At 43.6% G+C, this 21751-nt stretch overlaps 2 protein-coding genes across 5 annotated transcripts in view; both read left to right on the top strand.

Annotated features, from left to right (window-relative positions):
• GK5 (glycerol kinase 5) overlaps positions 1-18699 on the top strand; it is a 33562-nt gene extending 14863 nt beyond the window's left edge. Inside the window, exons 4-16 of the mRNA XM_083739041.1 lie at positions 1417-1510; positions 3837-3968; positions 4525-4600; positions 6320-6381; positions 6469-6542; positions 6694-6754; positions 7741-7867; positions 9177-9281; positions 10387-10481; positions 10762-10865; positions 12401-12460; positions 13164-13297; positions 15889-18699. Of these exons, the coding sequence (XP_083595167.1) occupies positions 1417-1510; positions 3837-3968; positions 4525-4600; positions 6320-6381; positions 6469-6542; positions 6694-6754; positions 7741-7867; positions 9177-9281; positions 10387-10481; positions 10762-10865; positions 12401-12460; positions 13164-13297; positions 15889-16040 (1276 nt within the window). The 3' untranslated portion in view covers positions 16041-18699. The remainder of the gene's footprint in view (positions 1-1416; positions 1511-3836; positions 3969-4524; positions 4601-6319; positions 6382-6468; positions 6543-6693; positions 6755-7740; positions 7868-9176; positions 9282-10386; positions 10482-10761; positions 10866-12400; positions 12461-13163; positions 13298-15888) is intronic.
• Positions 18700-20950: 2251 nt separating this feature from the next.
• TFDP2 (transcription factor Dp-2) overlaps positions 20951-21751 on the top strand; it is a 43919-nt gene continuing 43118 nt past the window's right edge. For all 4 annotated transcript variants that reach the window (XR_014564258.1, XR_014564259.1, XM_083739043.1 and 1 more), the window contains exon 1: positions 20951-21111. The gene's annotated coding sequence lies outside the window, so the exon portion shown is untranslated. The remainder of the gene's footprint in view (positions 21112-21751) is intronic.

Genomic DNA, 21751 nt, shown 5'->3' with positions numbered 1-21751 from the left:
CTTTAGCTAATGGGGCCTCCTGCTGCTGCCATGCCACCGGAGCACAATTTCTGTTCTCTTTCTGAAGCAAAGTTCTTAACCCGAGGTACTATTTATGGGTTAGCAGAGTCTGTAACCTGAAGCGTATATAACCTGAAGTGTATGTAACCTGAGGTACCACTGTAATAATAAATGAATGTATAGAAAATATTGAATTTAGGATTGTGCTACTAAAACCAGGTGGGGTTAAATAATGTTACCTCTTAGGTCATAGAACCATTTTGATTTCAGGTGAATTAGCGGTGTTGCACACATACCCCTCTCCCTCCTCTCCCAAAATGTGCACCCTCAAATTGTACACCAGAGTGGATTTTGATGGTGCACAGTGGGCTGCAGGGAAAAGTTCCATTGCACAAGTGAACTTTGTTGCACTAGTGAAACAGTAGCCCTGGTCATGAACCAAAGAGTTTCTGCATTCAAGCATGCCATCTCCCACTTGCAGTTTGAAGTTATTTATTGCTGGTTTGCAACATGCTTATGTTTCTCCTTCTGGAAATGAGCCAAGAGTGAGCAAAATTTAGTAAGCGCCATTCACACCATGCCTAGTCATTGCCCAGCCATGAACTACCTGTCTGGCCTTCAGGTAAACTGTTATACAGTGGTGCCCCGCAAGACGAATGCCTCGCTAAACGAAAAACCCGCAAGACGAAAGGGTTTTCCGATTTTTTAGTGGCTTCGCAAGACGAATTTCCCTATGGGCTTGCTTCGCAAGACGAAAGCCTATAGGGAAATCTCCGGGGACAGCGGGAAAGCGCAGCGCGCCTTCTCCTCTGTTCTCGGACCTGTCCTAAGGCTTGCGGTGGGAGGTCCGGGAACAGAGGACAAGGCGCGAAGGGCTTCTCCTCTGTTCCCGGGGCTTGCGGTGGGAGGAGGGTTTTTCCTCCCCACCGCCAACATTCAGAACAGCATTCTGAATGTTGGTGGTGGGGAGGAAAGCCCTCCTCCCACCGCAAGCCTTCAGGACAGGTCCGGGAACAGAGGGGAAGGTGCGCAGCGCAGTGTCCCGGGAAGGCAGGCGGGGGGAAGCAAAGACTTTTGCCCCCCCCCCCCCCCCGCCGGCCTTCAGAAGAGGTCGGGGGACAGACTGTCCCCGGACCTGGTCTGAAGGCGGTTTCCATAGGAACGCATTGATTGATTTTCAATGCATTCCTATGGGAAACCGTGCTTCGCAAGACGAAAAACTTGCAAGACGAAAAGACTTGCGGAACGAATTAATTTCGTCTTGCGAGGCACCACTGTATCTGCATCAGCTCTTTTGCCACCATCACATTGGCCCAATCCAGAATCAGTAGTATGGGGATAATTGGACTGGTCTAGCTTCCGCTTTGTGCATTGAGTACTTTTCATAAAGTTGGTGATCTCTTCTGCCTTTTTCAGGAAGACAGGAAAACCTTTTCATAACTTCATAAGCTGGCAAGATTTGAGAGCTGCTGAACTTGTAAAGTCCTGGAACAGATCTCTTACAATGAAGGTGAGGTAGCATTGATACCTTTACTAAAATACAGAGAAGTAGGTATGAAGGTGTACCCTGACTTCAAAGCACCAAGAGCAGGCATAGGCAAACTCGGCCCTTCAGATGTTTTGGGACTACAACTCCCATGATCCCTAGCTAACAAGACCAGTGGTCAGGGATGATGGGAATTGTAGTCCCAAAACATCTGGAGGGCCAAGTTTGCCTATGCCTGACCAAGGTGAGGTGAGGCACTACTTTGACCAGGGAAGAAGTGGGATGGGGGTTTCTTCTTATTGAAATTGAAAGCCCCTCTATTCCTAAACCCCTACATATGGAGCAAATAACAGCTTGAAGGAGCTAATCATCTCTTCTCTCCCACCCATCAAGGAGCTGCATTCAGCGATTATTCACCAGTTTGCCTTCTATGCCATGTATTTTGGCTTTGGGGGCCAGGTTTCAAACTATACAGATTCTATAAAGCAAGACTTGGTTACTTTTGCCCGCATGACGATGTTGATAGTCTGGTCTTCATGAGGTGCACAGATATGTTCTCAGCTCTGAAAAGAAGGGGATTAAATTGAAGATGACCAAAGTGGTGCCCTCCAGTAGTTCCTGGCTGCATCCTCCCCAATTATTGGCTGTGTTAGCCAGGACTAGTGGAAATTGGGACTCGCATGGTACAGAACATTGGACTAGTTCCAATAACCTCCCGGCAGTTTCTTTGAAAGTTGTCTCCTCACTCTTTCATATATAAAAATCCAGCAACATCAGGACAGCACCACATTTTCTACCCTTGGGTTAAATTACTCAGCTGTTCCATTCAGACTCGGGCTTGGTTGCATGTGTAGCGGTATGAAACTGTAGAGTGCCAAGGTGGAAGAATGATTTGTGACCCTTCAAAATTCAGGTTGCTGCCCTATTTTTTTAAAAAAGAAAATCTTCATGCAAAGGAAAAACCAGCAAAGTTGGTATTAGATTTTTGTTTACATGAAGATTTTTTTAAAAAAACAAGGGTACTTTGAAACATGCAATTCCCCACCTGCCATGGAGCAGGTAGTTCTACCCCATGTATAGACTTCTCATTCTCCACCATGTATAGACCACCTCTCAAAATGGCTGCCAGAGGTCCTACCCCTCACCTGGGAACTGGCCAACCAAGTTGGCTTCTCATTAAGCAGTATGGGATTGCTAGTCCAACCAATTACTGAACAGGCTAACTTCATTGGGACTTGCATGGTACAGAATATTGGACTAGTTCCAATAACCTCCCAGCAGTTTCTTTGAAAGTTGTCCCCTCACTCTTTCATATATAAAAATCTTATCAGTGCTATTTTTCTAGAAAAAGACATGCTGGAACTCTCCATGAACACTTCTCTTGTTCTCTTATAATGGCAATGGTGCCCACCTGAGAGGTGCCTGAGTAAGTTCTGGGTGGGGGAAAAAAGGCCCTGCTTCTATATACAGTGGTGCCCCACAAGACGAATGCCTCGCAAGACGGAAAACCCGCAAGACGAAAGGGTTTTCCGTTTGCGAGTTGCTTCGCAAGACGAATTTCCCTATGGGCTTGCTTCGCAAGAAGAAAGCCCATAGGGAAATCTCCGGGGACCTCTTTTAAATGCTGGCGGTGGGGAGCAAAGCCTTTCCCCCCTCTCCGGCCTTCAGAAGAGGTCCAGGAAGGCCGGTGGGGGCCGAAAGGCTTTGCTCCCAACCGCCAGCATTTTAAAAGCAGTCCGGGATAGCAGGGAAGCGCTTCCCGCTATCCCGGACGGCTTTTGAAGGCAGCCGGGGGGGAGCAAAGACTTTGCTCCCCCCGCCTGCCTTCCCGGGAGAGTGGAGAAACGCAACGTGTTTCTCCGCTATCCGGGACAGCTTTCGAAGGCTTCGCTGCCGCCCGCCAGCATTTTAAGATCGCCCCGGACAGCGGAGAAGTCCTCCGCTGTCCCGGGGTTTTTTAAAATGCTGGGGGTGGGAAGAAAAGCCCTTGCCCCCGCCCCCAGCCTTCAGAAGAGGTCGGGGGACAGACTGTCCCCGGACCTGGTCTGAAGGCGGTTTCCCTAGGAACGCATTGATTGATTTTCAATGCATTCCTATGGGAAACCGTGCTTCGCAAGACGAAAAACTCGCAAGAAGAAAAAACTTGCGGAACGAATTAATTTCGTCTTGCGAGGCACCACTGTATACATTATCTTCACATGAATTGCTCTGTTCATAGATTGTGTGTATGGGTAATTTCACCCAAACCCTCCCAAATGAAGTTTTGATAGAAGCCCTATAGGAGAGAATACCAATTATTTATCCAATCTTTCTTTCTTTCTTTCTTTCTTTCTTTCTTTCTTTCGAACAGGCATTGCATGCTGTTTGTTCCTTCTTTCACTTTTTCACTCGGAGTGATCGCTTTCTGTTAGCGAGTTGCCAAACGTTCACAACACAGCATGTCTCTTTAAGACTGGCTTGGATTTTACAACATCTACAGGAGGTAAGCCTTGTCTTACTATTCTCTGTAATGAGCTTTGTACGGGCTGGCTCTTTATTCCGGCAGAGGAACCTCTTTCAGGATGGTAATCATAATAGTGTACTGTTTATTATATGCTAAATTTCATTAGAAAATGTCAACTGCTTGTTTTTATTTATTTACTTAACTCCCATTTATATACCACCTTTCCACCAAAGCACCTCAGGCGGTTTATTATTAGTGTAGCAATTAGAGTGTTGGACCTAGGACCTGGGAGGCAATTGCACCTGCTTGTTGTTTTGAAAGAAAGAAAGAAAGAAAGAAAGAAAGAAAGAAAGAAAGAAAGAAAGAAAGATTACCCAGAAAAGACTTTTAAGCAGTAAACTGGTTTGATAGATAACCCACAACCTTCTAAAGGGGATAGTTGGGAAACTTGTTCCTTTGGTTTGCCTAACACTAAATAACATAATGTTACTTAGCTCAATATTGATTTTATTATATTTTTATTTTAACTTAACGCTGAAGTGTGTTATACTTGCCATCTTGAAATAAAACACGGTTGGTGTGTGTTTGCTTTCAGGTAGAACAAGCAAGTAAAGATGACAATTGCTGTTTTGGAACCATTGACACGTGGCTACTATATAAACTGACCAAAGGTGAGAAGGATGATTAAACAGATAGAAAGCACATGGCTTCTTGCAGAGAAGTAGTTGGATCCAAAGGTTATGCGAATGGATTCTGCTCATACACGATTTCTCTGCCAGATACTTAATGAATTCCCCCTCCCATTGCAACCCATCTGTGACATAACCCATGCTGTTTAAGAGGATCCTCCATTCCTTTGGAGAAGCTTTTCAGGAGGTGTCTAGGATGAGGGGACAAGAAATATATTTTACACAAGCAGCAGCCTTCCACTTATGCAACATTTGGATCGAAACCAATATATGTACACTCTGGAAAGGAACAATGGAAAGATTCCTCTGCTGAGGCAGCTCTAATTCTGCCCTGTGGAAAGCTTAAATTCTTTAATATCACATTATCTTTGCTGCCTCATCCCCCAGTTTTCCTGAATTTTCCTTTTCTGAAAGTTTGCCTTACTGAATCTTGTTTCTTCCGCTGTCCTGGTCCTCTGTGGAAACATAATTACTTCCTCCAGACCTATATTGTGCTTCTAAATAAGGTCCGAACTGGAAATGATGGTAGCAGATATGTTTGTTTAATCCCATCTGCTGTGCTTACATGTAAAAGGGGGGGGTGTCACATCAAAGGGATATTGGGGTGAGGGGAGCTGAACGCTCTTGTTCTTGACCTCCATAATCCATATCCCTAACATGTTTCTCTCAACCTTGTCACCTTCGTTACTGGAACTAGGCAGTTCAGGCGAGGTACTCCTCTCCTTCTAATTTCTTTCAACATGTCCCTGCCCCAATTCATTGATCTCCCAGTCTCCTTTACTCAAATAACTTGTCTCTTCTCTCTGCGTGGACGTGCATCCCTTAAGCTCTCCCAATTACAGTCCTGCCGTTTGTTATTGTGAGATGAAGGAGGCAGCTGTTCCCTTAGCTAGGAGTGGTTTCCTGGTTTAGCAGGTGGGAAGAAGAGAGGACAGGTTTTTGTGTGTGTAGGGCAGGGGTCTGAAGGTGCAGCATCACCCCTGGGTACCATCAGCCCAACCACCACTTTTGTCTCTCTCTCTCCTTTCCATTCTTTGTTCTCCTTCCCACACATTTATGTTAGCTTTCTCCATCCATTTCCTCTCCTGTGCCATTCCTCCCCTCCAACCTCCAAATGCTGCAGCCTCACTTTCTCCTCAGCTGTGTTGTGCATGTGGGGAGCTGCTACTGCTGCTATGGCCGGAGGTGGGGTAAACAAATTGTTATGTACTGAAGTTCTCACCCTGGGCCAGCAGGGGGATACTGTAGATAGTGATGCAAATAAGGGATCGAAAGTGACGTTCAGTGATTGGATAGTTTTAGAAAATTGTTACAGTTACATTGTACTGGAGCTCTATATAAGCAGGCTGACTGAACCCTTCAGTTCAGTTCTGTCCTGGCCTGTGAATAAACAAGAGCTGTTTGAAGAATCGCTGTGTCGTCTGATATGTTCACCCACAACTTAACACAAATGGTGGTAGTACTAGTAGTACGTTACTTTGAATGAACTGTCCGGTTTTGTATCGGAGAGAAATTGAAAAGGATATCCTCTTAGAAGAAGACGACCGTAAACAAATGCTTGTCTGCAATAATGTTTTTGTGCTTTTCAAGTGACGTGCTGAGCAGGACTCAGACCTCCAACATTAAGTTCCCACATCTTCAATGTAATCTTCTTTTTGTGTTTTTGAGCATTCACTAGTATTGGTTCCTTTTAATCCCCAGGTGCGGTGTATGCTACAGACTACTCAAATGCCAGTACAACAGCAATGTTTGATCCCTTCAAGGTATGACTAATTCTCTCTGCAAAGCTGCTTCAATGTTTTCTCTGTATTGCTTTTAACTCCCCCTTTTTCATATGCATGTGATTTCAGCTGCAGTGGAGTGCGTTCATTAGCAAGTTTCTTTCCATTCCAATATCAATTTTCCCCCCAGTGGAGGACACAAGGTTAGTCCTAAGGTCTAATAAATAAGTCTCTCTCTCTCTCTGATTTAGTATAGAAGTGGCACACTTTTCACACTTCTAGAATATTTATTTTTTGTTCACTATAGTTTTGATATGAGGGCAATAACCTTTAATGTCTTATTTTTATTTTAAGTCATAAATTTGGAACAGTTGATGCTGAGATATTTGGAGCGCCTATTGCAGTAGCAGCTTTGGTAAGTAAAAAAAAACCCTTTCTTTCCTGTCCCCTTAGAAATATGTTTAGATCCAGTTGGGTACTATGTCAAGTACCAGTATATTAGTCCTAGTAGAAGTCTCCAGAGAGAACTTTCAAAGTGCAGGCCAGTCTGTGCTGTTTCTGCTACGTCTGGCTGAAATTGCCTATTTTAAAGTTCTTAAAATGGGTGCCAGTACCTTGGAGTGTGTCATGCCAGTTCTGTGCAGTACTTTGTTATCTGATAAACAAATTCAGTTCAAGAAATAGTTCAGTATTGTATGTGACGAATCTTAAAATCAGCAACTTCCTTCTATGTCAATTATTGTCTTCTGTGTTTACCTTCTCTTTCTCCTACAAAACAGAGGACATGCTTTTTCAGTAGCCATGCATTTGCCTTTTGAAGCTTTCTCTTTGTTAGAGTGAACTAAATTCTAATATAACACGGTTGAGGGAACCTTCATATCCCTTCAACCTAATGGGTTCTATTCAACACTGTTAGGGGCATTCTGGGAAATTGAAAAGCTGGCTAGATCCTGCCACCTGGCTTAGAGTGCCAGGCAAGAAAACAAATTTAAAGGGATCCAGGGCAAAGATTTGTAGTAAGGTCCAGGCAGTTTTCCTAGTTTGTTGGTTGCTGACGCTGACTCTGGTCTTACTGAAGAATTGGACATAAATGTGTCAACATTTCGCCTGTTTAAAATTTTAGCTGGATAATGAACCCAAAATAGTATGCAAATCTAATGTGACATGTGGTTTGAGCCACTGTCAGTCAGTGTAGACAATATTGAACTAGATGAAGCAAGGCTTTGCCTTGACATTAGGCAGCTTCCTAGGTTTCTGTTCCAATTTCCATTCCTATTCCTACTCCTATTCCTGTTACTTTTCTTTTCCTTCCTTACAAAAAAGGAAAGTGCATACACTAACACAGAAACATAATTACATTGACAGCCTGGTTTGTTTGTTTTGTTTTTTTTTGTACTGAAGGTGGCAGACCAACAGGCAGCCATGTTTGGAGAGTGTTGTTTTGAAAGAGGTGATAGTAAGGTCACCATGGGGACTGGTACGTTTTGGGATGTTAACACTGGAAGCAAAATTCACGTATCTACGAAAGGTAAAGCCTATATGTTTGCGTTCTGAAAATGGCTGACAACAAACACTTTACTTAAATATTTATATACTGCTATATCATTTTAAAAAATCAAACCGGTTTACAATAGGAACTATATATAAAAAGATAATTAAAACAAAAAACTAGAGATGACCCACCAACCAAAATGGAAAGATATTGCCTGCATAAGCCTGGAAAAACAATAATTTTAGAAGCAGTTATTTTCAGTATGGAATGTTACTTTTATTTTGTAATGAGGTTCTTAGGCAACTAAGGCTTGAATCCTGAGATGGGTTAACTTGAGGCTGTTCATGGAAGAAAGGATTCCTGTCTCCTCCTATCCATTTCAGTCACCTGCCATCCTGCAAAAAACCTCACCGGATTAGTCGGTGAGCCCTTCTGAATAACAGAGGAGGAGGTGGAAGCTACTTTCTGGATGGAAGTCATAGATGTTAATAAGAAAATATATAGTTTTTCAAGATACTCCCTTAGTGTGGCCAACATCTGTCACATGTTCAAATCATTATCCCTTAGTGAGAGAAGCTACAAGGAGCATCTGCTACTAATAATGCTTACCAGTATTTGGAATAGAGCTTCACAGATTTATTCATTCATTCCTACCCAGCCTTCTAGGGCAAGCCCTCACCAGGTGGCTTACAATAAAAATGTTAAAACAATTGAAAAATAATAATAGAAACAGCATAAGGTAAACTCATATAGATTGATGAGCCAGGCAAACTTCCACCATCCATAATATTTTTTGTGCTGGGTGCTAGGCTGTGTTAGACAACAGTAGGAAGGCGGAAGGGCCAAGTGCAGCCCTCTTCTGGCTCCAAAAATAACATACTATGTCCCACTTTCAGTCTTTTTTACAAAGCAGTTCACAAATCAGTAAATATGCTTCTACTTTAGTAACTAGCTCTAAGACCTGATGGCTTCTAACAGTAGTTCTAGGGATTGTAGACAATGTTCCTTGATACAATCATGATGATGGCTTTTGGCATGCCTCTTTTTTTTTAAAAAAAAGAGAGAAATATATATAAGTGGGCAGTTGAGAAAAATGAGGGGGAAAACCAGAAGTGGGCACTTCCACCAGGAACAAACTGTTAGTCATACCTGGAATAGCATTTTGGATGTCAGATACTACTTGTGCATGTTATTGGGTTCTTTCAAGAGTTCCAAAGTCAACAAGGGCCTGTGACTGATTGATATTATGCATTGTATACATGTAATAAAATACTGTTTATGTTAGAAACGTGAATGTGGTATAGTGGTTAGGATGCATAGTAAACTCATGTCTTGCAACTTTAAGGCTTGTATCCAGTGGTTGGTTGGAAGATTGGGAAAGAGGTGATCTTCTTAACTGAAGGAAATGCTTCTGATACTGGGAATTCTATTAAATGGGCCCAAAGCTTAGGTGAGTAGCATGAATTAACTCTTTGAGCCTGAAATAATGTAGTGTGCAAAGCACAATCTTAGGATTATGTTTCTAGTTTTCAAATGTAGGGGTGAGATTTAGTGTGTATTTCTTTAAGTGAGCTGAAGAATTTTCAGGTTTTTCACTTACTGACCTTTTCTCAGTGCTCTGTGCAGGCATCATTATAGTTCAATGGGACACTCCTGCCAGGCAGAAGAAACACTCAAGGAGGCTTCAAAGCAGAGCCAGAAAGGGGTGTTGGCTCCAGAGGGGGCATGACTTGGAGAGAATCTTGCAGGCCAGATTGAGAGACCTAGTGGACTGCTTTTGGAACCCAGGCCCAAGGTTCTCCACCCCGTCCTAAATATGTTTACTAGAGAGTGAGCATCATGTGCGCAATAAGACTTGCATCTGAATAAGCTTAAATAGTATTATGCTGGAAGTGAGCAAAAGGGGAGGACAAGATACATGGTCAGTCTCAGTGTGGCTGAAGATCTGCCATAGCCCAGCCACTCCCCACCACCCAGTAGGAAGTCCCTCGAGATCCCATGATGCTGATGCACTGCTACTTCTCCTTGTTGTTGTCACTGCTGTCTCTCTCTGCATGCAAGTAGTGATAACTGTGTGAACAGCATCTTCTGCTTGACTTGCATTATCTCTCCAGAGGCTTTATGGCAGGCATAGGCAAATTCGGCCCTCCAGATGTTTTGGGACTGCGACTCCCATCATCCCTAGCTAACAGGACCAGTGGTCAGGGATGATGGGAGTTGTAGTCCCAAAACATCTGTAGGGCTGAGTTTGCCTATGCATGATCTATGGAATGGGCATGGAGGGAGAAGGCAAGCGAGCTAGTAGGGGTGAGAGTAGCAAGAAGGTGGTGGGCTCAAGGATCACACAAAACCTGGAGCCAGCAGTGGCAGGATACCAAGAGATAATATTAACTGAGCTGCCAGTTGCAGGGACTACTACCCGTTGTAGTAAAGAGTGCTCAAGAAATATTTTTCTTTTTTTAATGCAAAGTGTGTAAACCTTTGATTTTAGTCGAAAGGGGAAAACTTCAGAAGTTTGGGAAATACTAACCTTCCTATTGTGTGTATTTTCACAGGTCTTTTTACCAATCCTGAAGAGACATCAAAAATAGCCCAGAGTCTAGCAAATTCAGGAGGCGTTTGTTTTGTTCCATCTTTTAGTGGATTGCAGGTAAAATGACTTGATTGATTTGCTGAAGTGACGTTGGCATCCAAAATATATGTGATCATAAAAAAGAAATGCATTTAATTCAGCCTTCATAGTTTCCACTTTTCATTGGTTGTAAAATTATCTTGCACTGCTTATTGCTCTTAATTTCCTTCTTCTTACTATGCTGCCTCTTTATTGTCATTTGTAAGTTATTTTTTTCCTTATAATTTCAGTCCATTCTTAGACATCTGCCATCAGTACAAATTCCTGCATATCTTATTTTCATATCTTTTTATTTTAGATCCCAATGAATGACCCTTTTGCATGTACTTCTTTTATGGGGATCACATCTTCCACCACCAAAAAACATCTTGTTCGAGCTGTGTTGGAATCTATAGCGTTCAGGTACTAAGCCAGCATATCCCATTAAATCTCCAACACATGCTTTTGCGCTATTATTTGATTATACACATTCCATCACTCTGTGCTGCTCTGAGTTCTGACATGCCTGGTTCCTACAGAGTTCACAGGGTTACAGAAAAATTATACCAGGGTCTGTGGGCCACACTCCAGTATCCACAAAACGTTGTGGATCTCTACTTACATGCTTTCAGTTCAAAGCAGTCCACTCTCTTGCAAACCAAGACAGGGAAAAACCCCTCTCAACCATATAAAGCAGACAGTTATTCTTTGTGCAGTATTTCCCCTTCCAGTGTCATATAACTGATAGAACCTGTCTGAAAACAGTGCCCCTTCCACTTTGCTGCCTAATGTTTAAATTCAAACCGAGCAGGGAGAATGTCAATTATAGGCTGCCTTCACTATGGAAAAGAAAATTAAAGGCTGGCAAATACCAAAAGTTACCACTGTTCTTGCTAACGTTTTAACATTGATGTAAAAGTAAATGATTCAATATTTTGGTTGCTCGGAAGATTAAAATAGGTATTTGCTCTCTGCTCCTACGGTAACTGGTGTGCCTTGTCAAATATTATTATTCTCAGTTGTGACCTTCTTCCGTTCTGCTTCTGTAGTGGATAGAGGTCATACACCAGTAGTAACTGGGAAATCATACCCTGCTCTGTGTAGACTAGAGTAATGCTGGGCAGTGTTAGCGATGTTACTTCTGTACAAGGGGTTGTTGGTGTGGCACTCACTGGTGCCATTCCACCTGCTGCTATCTCCTACAACAGAACATCTCAGTCAATATACTTTCATTGGGTGCTAGGAGTGAGTACCCACCCTCCCTTCTGTTCTGAACAACAAAGAGATGAAGAGCATTTCTCTCCACAAGTGAGTGCAGCATTTGGCTGATGTAGGTGCCTTATCCCCACTTTTTTTTGGGGGGGGGAGGTGGGGGGAATGCCACATTCCAGATGTGGCAGATATGTAGCCACACACCCCACAGCAACCATTTTGTGCTACATCATGCCCTGCAACAGCCCTTTTGTGACCACCACCCACATCACTTTCTCAAAATTCCAGATATGCTTACTGACTCTAAAAGGTTGGTGCCTCCTTACCCAGAGGCTTTGAAATGCTTTCCTCATTGGGGTTAGGAGCTCCTCATCGCAGTTTAGTTTCTACAAGCGATGCAAAACTTTTTAACTGATTTGGTGGCTTGCCTGGTGATTCTTAGTAAGCCTATAATGTTGTTCTGCTCTTTGTGGGTTTGTTGAATATGCCGTTTTACTGTCTAATTTACATCACTTTAGCCTTTGAGAAAGGTAGCCTAAAATGTTCTCATGTAATAAAGATGGGAAACATGAAGAGCTGTACAGCTCCAGGTTATTTTAAAATAGCTCCCTTGAAGCCCATTATGAAAACTTATGAATTATCTCACTAGTTTTGAACTGTGGTTTCTTGTAACTGAATACTGAGCTTCTGAAGTTCATGTTACTTTTGTATAAATGCTTTAATTTCTTTTGAATCTCTTTTGCAAGAAACAAACAGCTTTATGATACCATCACAAGAGAGATGGACATCCCACCTACGACCATTCGGTATGTTGTTATCTCTAAAAATGTCTATGTGAATTTTTCTTTTATGTGGAACCATCCATTGATTTAAGATGCCAGATAGATAGCAAAACTTCCCAGCTGCCTTTATGTTGTTGAAAACACTACAGTGAGCAGCCTTGTGACCTTTTGCATAACATTTTGGCAAATCGTAGATTTCCGATTTACATTACAGAAGTGTAGAATGTTGTTAGTCTGACGGCCCTTTTCATGGGCAAAAGATCTAAAATTGTATGGGGAATATTTTTCAGTCTGAGGGCCACATTTCTTCATGAGAAACCTCCTAGAGGTGATGTTCCTTCCATAACAGGCCGGGCCTCTTCCAAATATGTGCAGGGACAGAGCCATCCCATGTTCTTCCTCACAATACACACTCACCATCTGTTCATTCATTTCCCTCTCCCATTTTTCTCTCCCCAGCTGCCTCCATTCCTCATCCAGTACAACACTTAGGCTTACAAAAATCTCCCATTGTTGTCCATGAAAACTTTTTTTTTAAAAAACCCTAATTACAGCCTTTAAAATATTTGTTTGGTTGAGGCTCCTGTTTCCTTCTGTAGAATTTGGCACGTCTGAGGGGGGGTCTGGCTACATAAACAGCATATAATCTAAATCAGACAGAATTTCCAGAATCCAAGCATTAAAAGAATATGCCTTTTTCCTTCTACCCGCCCCCTCTCTCTCACAGAGCTGATGGAGGTGTCAGTAAAAATAATTTTATTATGCAGATGACGTCTGATCTGATTAACAAAACAATAAACAAGTCTGTTAGTACAGATATGTCTTGCCTTGGAGCAGCTTTTCTAGCTGGCCTTGCTGTAGGTATGTAGTATTCTGAAAAGTTGTTTTCCTCTTGCTCTTTCTCCATGTTTTCCATATCATAACTGATTTCCGGATTGCAAACATCAGCAAAGTTTTGCCTCTAAATATTCCCAGAAGTTCATGTTCCTTATTTTTTCACCTGAATACAAACTATCTCATTGTGCTGCTACCTGCATAAATATACTCTTAATTTGGATAGCAACTAAACACTGCAGATTCCACTGTGCAAAATACCTTTTCTTACCATACACTCTGGAGTGGGAGCTTATCAAAGAAATCACATGCAGGCATGTGAGATTTAAGTATGGGGATACACACGTGTACCTGATGTATTGTTTCATAAAGAAATTAAGTTAGTTTAAAGCAATATCATTCATAGCATAAGGCAATAATAATAATAATAATAATAATAATAATAATAATAATAATAATAATAATAATAATAATAAATTATTTATATCCCGCCCTCCCCAGCCGAAGCTGGGCTCAGGGCAGCTAACAACAATAAAGTAATGCAGCATTCTAAAATCAGTTCAAAATCAAATTAATGGCAACCATTGGGCCAGAGTTCTGTGAGGATTACCAAAGGAGGAGGTCAGACTGTGCCTTGGCCAAAGGCCTGGTAGAACAGCTCTGTCTTGAAGGCCCTGTGGAAAGATGTCAAGTGCTGCAGGGCCCTAGTCTCTTATGACAGAGCGTTCCACCAGATCGGAGCCACAGCCGAAAAAGCCCTGGCTCTGGTTGAGGCCAGCCTAACCTCCCTGTGGCCCGGAACCTCCCAAGATGTTTTTGTTTGAAGACCATAAGGTCCTCCGTGGGACATACCAGGAAAGGCGGTCCCGTAGGTACGAGGGTCCTAGGCCTTATGGGGCTTTAAAGGTTAAAACCAGCACCTTAAACCTGATCCTGTACTCCACCGGGAGCCAGTGCAGCTGATATAGCACTGGGTGAATGTGATCCCACAGCGAGGACCCCGTAAGGAGTCTCACTGTGGCATTCTGCACCCTCTGGAGTTTCTGGGTCAGTCTCAAGGGCAGCCCCATGTAGTTATGTTTTGGGTTAGAGTCACCCAGTCATCTTGACCTCATCTTGAGAGAGAAGTGTTTCATGAAAAGCTGGACATTGTGGAGGGAAGAATCTACAAACAGAAGTCTCCTATTCAGTTAAGCAGGACACAATGACTACTGGCCATGATAGCTATTTTCCACAGTAATGCTTTCTCAATGCCAATTGCTGGAAAGCACAGGAGGGAGAGTGCTCTTGTGCTCAGATCCTGCTTGCAGGTTTCCCCACAGGCATCACAGGACTAGATAGGTCACTGGCCTGATTCAGCAGGTTCTTTCTTAGGTTCTTTCAAGACCTTTAGGTGTTAAACACCATGGCACCAATAAAATGCTTTGGCTCCAGTCCTATCTCCAAGGGTGGTTCCAGAGGACAGTATGACTTCTGCTGAGCCCTGGGGGAATTATCTTGCAGGAGCCTTCAGGGTTCAATCTTGTCACCCGTGCTATTCAACATCTATTTGAAGCCAGGATCTGTAGCACAGTGCCAACAGTATGCTAGTGCGACCCAGCTTTATTTTTCTGTTCTGTCAGTACCAGAAGGGGTTGTGCTGGTCCTAAAGCAATGTCTGGAAGTGATAATGGGCTGGATGTGTGCCAATAAAAGAGAGGTGAATATGTGGTTCCTGAGTATGGGGGTTGTCAGAACAGCCCTGTCCTTGATGGAGTTGCGTTCCCCTTGATGGAGCACCTGCATAGTTTGGGGGTGCTCCTTGAACCATTATTGTCACTTCAGGTCCAAGCGGCCTTGGTGGCTAGGCATGCCTAGATTCATCTTTGGCTGGTGTGTCAACCAAGGCCTTCCATAAATAGGTATAGCTTGGCTATAGCTACCAATGCCCTGGTAACCTGCATGCTAGACAACTGTAACATGCTCCACCTGGAGCTGTCCTTGAAGACCATTTGAAAATTGCAACAAGTATAAAATGTGACGGGCAGAGTGCTTATGGCAGTGGCAGGCTCCGCACATGGAACTCCCATTGAAAAAGGGAACTGATTACCAGCTATTTTTCTGGGCCGAATTCAAGGTGCTTATACTTAACAGTTAAAGCCCTGAATGGACTGGGGCCCTGATAAGGGAAAATGCTTCTCCCATGCTAACTTGTCCATACCTTAAAATCAATAATAAGGCCCACCTGGTGGTCCTTGTGCAGGATCAAGTACCTGAGTACAACAGCAGGGCACTGAGTGCAACAGCACTCTCCCCACTTGTGATTCCAAGCACTTAATATCCAGAGGCATACTGCTCGTAGCCATTGTGGCTAGTAGCCAAAGATCTCCTTATCCTCTATGAATTTGTCTAATCCTCTTTTAAAGCCATCCAAGTTGGTGGCCATCACTACATCCCATGGGAGTTAATTCCAGCTATGCACCGTGTAAAAGAAGCATGTGATTTTGTCTGTCCGAAATCTTCCAGCATTCAGCTTCCTTGGGTGGCCCCCATGATATGGTATGACGAATTCCAGATGCAACATTTATGTTTTTCAGCTCGGGAGTGATTTTTTTTTGTTTTGTTACGTTTGTTTCTAGGATTCTGGAAGGACAAAGAGCAACTGAAACAGCTGAGGCAAACAGACATAGTTTTTAAGCCTCAAAAGGAGCTGGAGGAATACGAGCCAGCCATGAGCAACTGGGTGAAAGCTGTTCAACGTTCTCTCAGTTGGTACAGCCAGACATCATAGAAATGGGATTATTGCAAAATGTTAAATTAATATTTTAGATTATATTTATAGGACAATGCAAACACAACTGCAGTTCTGTTTTAGAGTTCATTTCTGCTTCTTCCGTGAGGTTAATTAAAACATATCAGCTGCCCCTCTGGTAGTAACCACCTTCAAGAGACTGAATGCCAAAGTTCCCAAGGGGCGACTTCCTGTAATAGGCAACTAAATGTGATGACAAAGATACCTGAATGCAAAAGTCCTAGCTGATTTTTTTGTTCTTACATTACTGTTGATGATTTACCTTAACGCAAGAAGCTTCCATGATAAGTGGAAAGTAGCAAAAAGCACCTTGTTCTTCCAGACTTGTGATTTCATCCATGTATCCTGATCTGCAACCTAGCACAGAATCTGGCTGCTTGCCCACTGAGAGTTGCCTCGCAGTAAGAGGCACTGAGACAACTAAGCTGATTGACCTCTGCTTTCAGTGATGATCTTCACTTCTTTATCTGTCTGAAATTAAAGCCTGGCCACCTGGGAGAGATCAGCTGAATTGCCAGATGATGTTGGAAATCAGTTAGCAATCCCCATGGTATATAGGTGAGGAAAGGTTTAGGAATCCCTGTGGCCAAAGATAGTGATGCATTGCTGCTAATGCAGATTCTTGGGAATCCAGAGAGCCCCAGCCTTTAATTTTTTTAAATCCTATTTAGCTGCTACATTAACCAATTACAGTTGATGCTTCCAAATCCAGAGTAGGTCAGGATTGTCTTCTGCTCTTTTTGGAAGGAATATGTCACCACAACTAGATCTCCCCTCACCCAGTTTAATTTTCCCTTGTGTTCATCTGTTTTGCTTGCATTGTTTCAAACTCTACCTCAATGATTGATTTCTATCTGCAAATACAACCTGAATATAAAATAGATAAGGTAGAGCGTATGTGAAATTATGCTTGTGCATCTAATGTTTTTGTCAGCAGTATTTAAGCGCAAACCCACCAAAGGGGTTTTAAATAGAGTACAAGGAGTTATTCAAAGGGGAAATTGCAGTCTACTTCCAGGTACAATAAATTCATGCAATAATTGTATAGTTGTTGTGTGTAATGCAGAAGTCTTTGCACAGGCTACCGCTTCTTGATACCAGGAAATTGCACCCACACTTCATCATTATGTCACTAGGAAAGCATTTTTCTTCCAGCTAGAATACGTATATATTTTTTGCAGATCAACCCTGTATAAAATTGTGGCCAAAGAGTTATGGATATCTATTGGCTAGTGACAAGTCTCATGCAATTTTATGTACTCTCTAAAAACATAGGAATTTGTCTTTCATTGAGTCAGACCATTCACCCATCTAGCTCAGCACTGCAATGCCTTTGCGGGGTTTTAGACAGCATCCTTTCCAAGTTCCGACTGGGAATGTTGAGGATTGAATCTGGGACATTTTGCAGTGAAAGCAGATGTCCCTGCCATTGAGTGATGGCCCTTTTAAAGTGCTTCGGTTTGGTTTTTATTTTGGGGTGGTGGTAAAATAGGCTTTATAGCAAAGTGAAACAGATCTCTGGCAGAATTCTCTCTAGGGCCAGGAAAATGAGTTGGAAGGCCACCCTCAAGGGTCATCTAGTCCAATCCCCTACAATGCAGGAATCTCAAATGACAGCATCCATGACAGATTTTGGCACCTGAGCCAAACAACAGAATGGCATCCCCCACCTCTCCACCAGGGAAGAAAGAGTGAGTGAAGATCTACATCAGGAACAAAGGCGGGGGAAATAAAGCTACACATCAAGATCTGCTGCCCCTAGGGATCCTGCCACCTGAGGCGGTCACCTCACCTTGCCTCATGGGTGGGCTGGCACTGGCTTTCAGGTGTGCAAAGGGGATCTCCAAGCTCAGTATACTCTCTATAAAGCATTACTTACACATATTCCACCCAGGTAGGCTGGGCTGCTGGACTGATGCCACTTTGATTCTGAAAGTCAACTATCCTTTTCATCACTCTCAAGAACTTTTCCCTTCTTTCGCCTCCTACCCAAGCCTTCTCATCCCTTAGGACACACACAACGTAAGTTTGAATGCGAGGAGAGCACTTTGATCTTCAAATGCATTCAGACAAATAAACACTCTTATGTCCTTCCATACCTACCATACAAATTAAAAGCACATGATCCATGCTAGTTCTGCACAGTAGTGACCAACTTTTCATTCTAGTTAGAATTTTTAGGGAAGAATTATGGTTTATCCTGCCATTTGTCACCATGCAATGGTCTTAAGTGCCTGAATGAGAATGGGGTTCAAACTGGAAATTTTCTGTGACAATCTGTACTAATTATTTTTATCTGCCCAGAGCCAGGGCATCTTGTGAACTGTGTTGTGTATTTGTAAAAGGTTTTATTTTTATATTGGTCAGTTACAGGTGTGCACTTGTTCCTAATTATGGACTATTGTACATGGGTTAACATGACTTTGTGTATGTGTCTATACACATCTGAGAAACCCAGACTATGCAATATGTGTGCACAAGAACTGAAGGTTTATGGAATATTTCTTCATATTGTAGGCCAGTTCTATGGCAGAATATTTACTTATAAACTGTTATTCAGCTGACTGTCTCTACCTTGCAGAGATACTAATAAGATTTCTAATTCATTAATAAAATCTTATTGCGCTGCTCTGAAAAAGTGGAGAGTGTCTTTTTTAAAAAATTATATCTTATTAAGTTTCAACATTTTTAGCCTATATAATCAAATCACTTGTTTTTTCTTATTTTTGTCAACTTCCCACCCCATTTTCCTTGTTGTTGTTTCGCCCCTTCTGCTGCACCCTATCAAAAAAGGGAGATTGTCAATATTTGTCCCCACTGTCTGTGTTTGAGACCTCTGTAATAGTTTCAAAGTTATGAATAACTTATGAACCATATGAAGAATTAAAATATGGATATATAACTACATATATAATGTACTAGTTCACCAATCTTTTAGTGTATTTGTTATGTACAGAGTTGAATAGGATCCAAACTGCAGCAGTCTGATTGGTCCTAGAACAATAGGCTCCAAAAGGCAGCAGTCTGATTGGTCCTAGAACAATGCAGCAGTATGATTGGTTAGCAGGAACCACCCAATCATGCTCCAGATAGAAGTGAATCCACAACCTGATTGGCTTACAGTAGAATTCCGGAATTAGCCAATCATGTGCAGCCCATTGTGTAAATAATGTATATAAAGCAGATACTTTGAGGGGGCATTCATTCATTCCTCCTCACCACTATGAGCTGAATAAAGAGCATGAAATCACTTTGCGACTCTGAGTATATTTCAGTATTTGTTCTGAAAAGTGTTCCCCCCTGTCATGAAAATGACAACCCCCAATGGGAGTTGGTTCAGGCTGAGAAGGGGGAACTTGCTGCTTAATTGCTTAGAGCCATTGTTGGACTCCCCAAGTATCCAGTTCCATAAACAAGATATAATTTTTTTGTTATTCAAGTGTGGTTATTTCGTCAAAAATCACCTTCCTTTCCCCTTCAGAATATTTTGTTTCTCTCATACATTAACCCTTTCTGCCTGGAGATATACTACACAGTACAGTATTTCCTTTTCCACTGGTTTTTTTATTTCACACTGAAGATGCCCTAGGCTGCAGCTTAGAAAACTTAAACAAGGAGAGGCCATAATTCGTCAGTGTTGCAGCACTTATGGTAACTACACAAGCAAGCAAATAACTATAGGGGTATCAATCACAGCTTGGAATATATTTTCACCTTTGGGAAGCAAAGAGTTCCTCTCCTAGGTCAAGTGTCTAAACCTGCAGTGAGGAACGAAGTCCAATATCATCTGGTGGACCATAACTCCCATCAGCCAGAACCATAAGGAGGGAGTTGTAGCCTAGCAGCAACCTCTGGAAGGTCAGAGGTTCTCCACTCCAAGTCTAGAGGGCTGGAGGGCTATGTTTGGCACCTGGGCTTTTGGTTCCCCACTCTTAGTAGTGCAAGAGCCAATTTTTGACATGGTAACTATGCAATCCTACACAAAATAGGGTGGTTTGAACCTTAAATGCAGAGACTTAGAATTTTTTCCCTATTAGCAGCAGCCTGAATAACAATAGCCCAATACTGGAAACAACCTATAGAAATCCCCACTGAAACCTAGGTAAATAATAATTTGGAATGTGGCTCTATCTTTGCCATAGAAGGCAATGCGGCTCTATTACTTGCCATAGAAGGGTAATTAAAGGCACTTAAAAGATAGGCACTTTTGGCGAGACATGGCTTGCATTCTTTTCCTTTATAAACAACCCCATTGAAGGATACAGTGGTTACCCAGACCTCTTTGCTGGTTGCGAAGGGGCCGCCCATATTTGTTCAAGCTTCAGGGCCCCCAAAATATAGGTCCGCCGCTGCTCGAGAGGCACCTGAATTTAGAGAGAGCAAACGATCAAAGCACTTTCCAAAATTCCTGCCGATGTGAATTCAAAGGAACTTAACCTCCCTGAAATAAATGAGAATGACTTATAGGGATTTTAGCGATAAATACGTGCTCCCAGTTTTCAGATTCAAGAATAATTCGTGGGCAGCACAATTTGAAGGGGTTATTATGGGGTGTTGCGCTGCGATTCAAATGGCCTGCTTCGCAGCTTCCGTAACTTTCTCTTCTGGATGCCAATGCCAATGCAGCCACAGCCTTATCAACCTAGACTGACGGGCGGAATTAGCAGCTCCCAAACATTTCCCAGTGGAGGGGGCGGGGCTTCCGACGACACGCCCCCTTCTCCCTCTCCCGCCCCCCAAGTTGCCTTAAGGTCCGTTCCAGAACTTGAGCCCCGCCCCTTCCCTCTTGCCCGTCCGCTTCCGAGTGGCGGCGCCGATTGTGTACACACAGCCACGAGGACCAATGAGAGCCCGAAGACGCCAGGCTCCGCGCGGACGCGTCGACCAATGGGCGAGCCGGGTCGCTAGACGCCGCCAAGCTTGTGCGGGGGAGAGAGAGCGATAGCGAAGCTGACAGAGGCGACTGTTGGGGCTGCTGAGGGAGAGGCGAGGCGGGCCGGCCGGCTGGGCTGTAGAGCAACCGGAGGTGGCGGCGCGGCGGCTGAGGCCGGTAAGAGCCATTAGGGTCCGACGACGGCGGCGGAACTTACCGGGTCTTTTCTTTTTTAATGGAGGTGTGGTGCTAAGGCTGCCCTGCCCCCCCCCCCCCGTCCCCGCACTAATTTCTCCTCAGAAACCGGCGTCGGTGTTTTGCAGACGGCCGTTAGGCCCCGACGCCTCTCTCGTGGTCTTGAGGCCGGGAGGGTGAGGAGAGGCGGGTCGTGCTCTTTGCCGTCGCCACCGAGGGCGCTCTCCCTTATTACTGAGAGAGCTCCGTTGGTGGAACATGAGGCTCCTTGACGTTGTGGGTTCGAAACCCACGCTGGGCAGAAGGTGCCTGCATTGCAGGGGGGTTGGGCTAGATGACCCTCGTGGTCCCTTCCCAACTCTGCAATTGTGTGATTAATTCTGTTGCCGGGGAGCTTTATCTCCCCCCCCCACTTCCGCGTCTCCTCCTCTTCCTCCAGCCTTGCGAATGTGCTTCCCCTGGCCGGTGGTGGGGAAGGGGGCGCGCTCTCTCCTCGGACCCCTGCAGCCCTTCCACGCACAGCCTGTCCTCGCCTTCCCTCGGATGCCCGTTTGGATCCACGAGGCCTCCAGAGCGGTGCTGCCCAACCCTGGCGGTCGCGGGAGCCTTGGGCACTACTGCT

The sequence above is a fragment of the Podarcis gaigeae genome (assembly GCF_964106915.1).
Source record: "Podarcis gaigeae genome assembly, chromosome: 5".
Lineage (NCBI taxonomy): Eukaryota > Metazoa > Chordata > Lepidosauria > Squamata > Lacertidae > Podarcis > Podarcis gaigeae.
The sequence above is the reverse complement of the archived record's forward strand: the minus strand, read 5'-3'. Positions and strand labels throughout refer to the sequence as shown.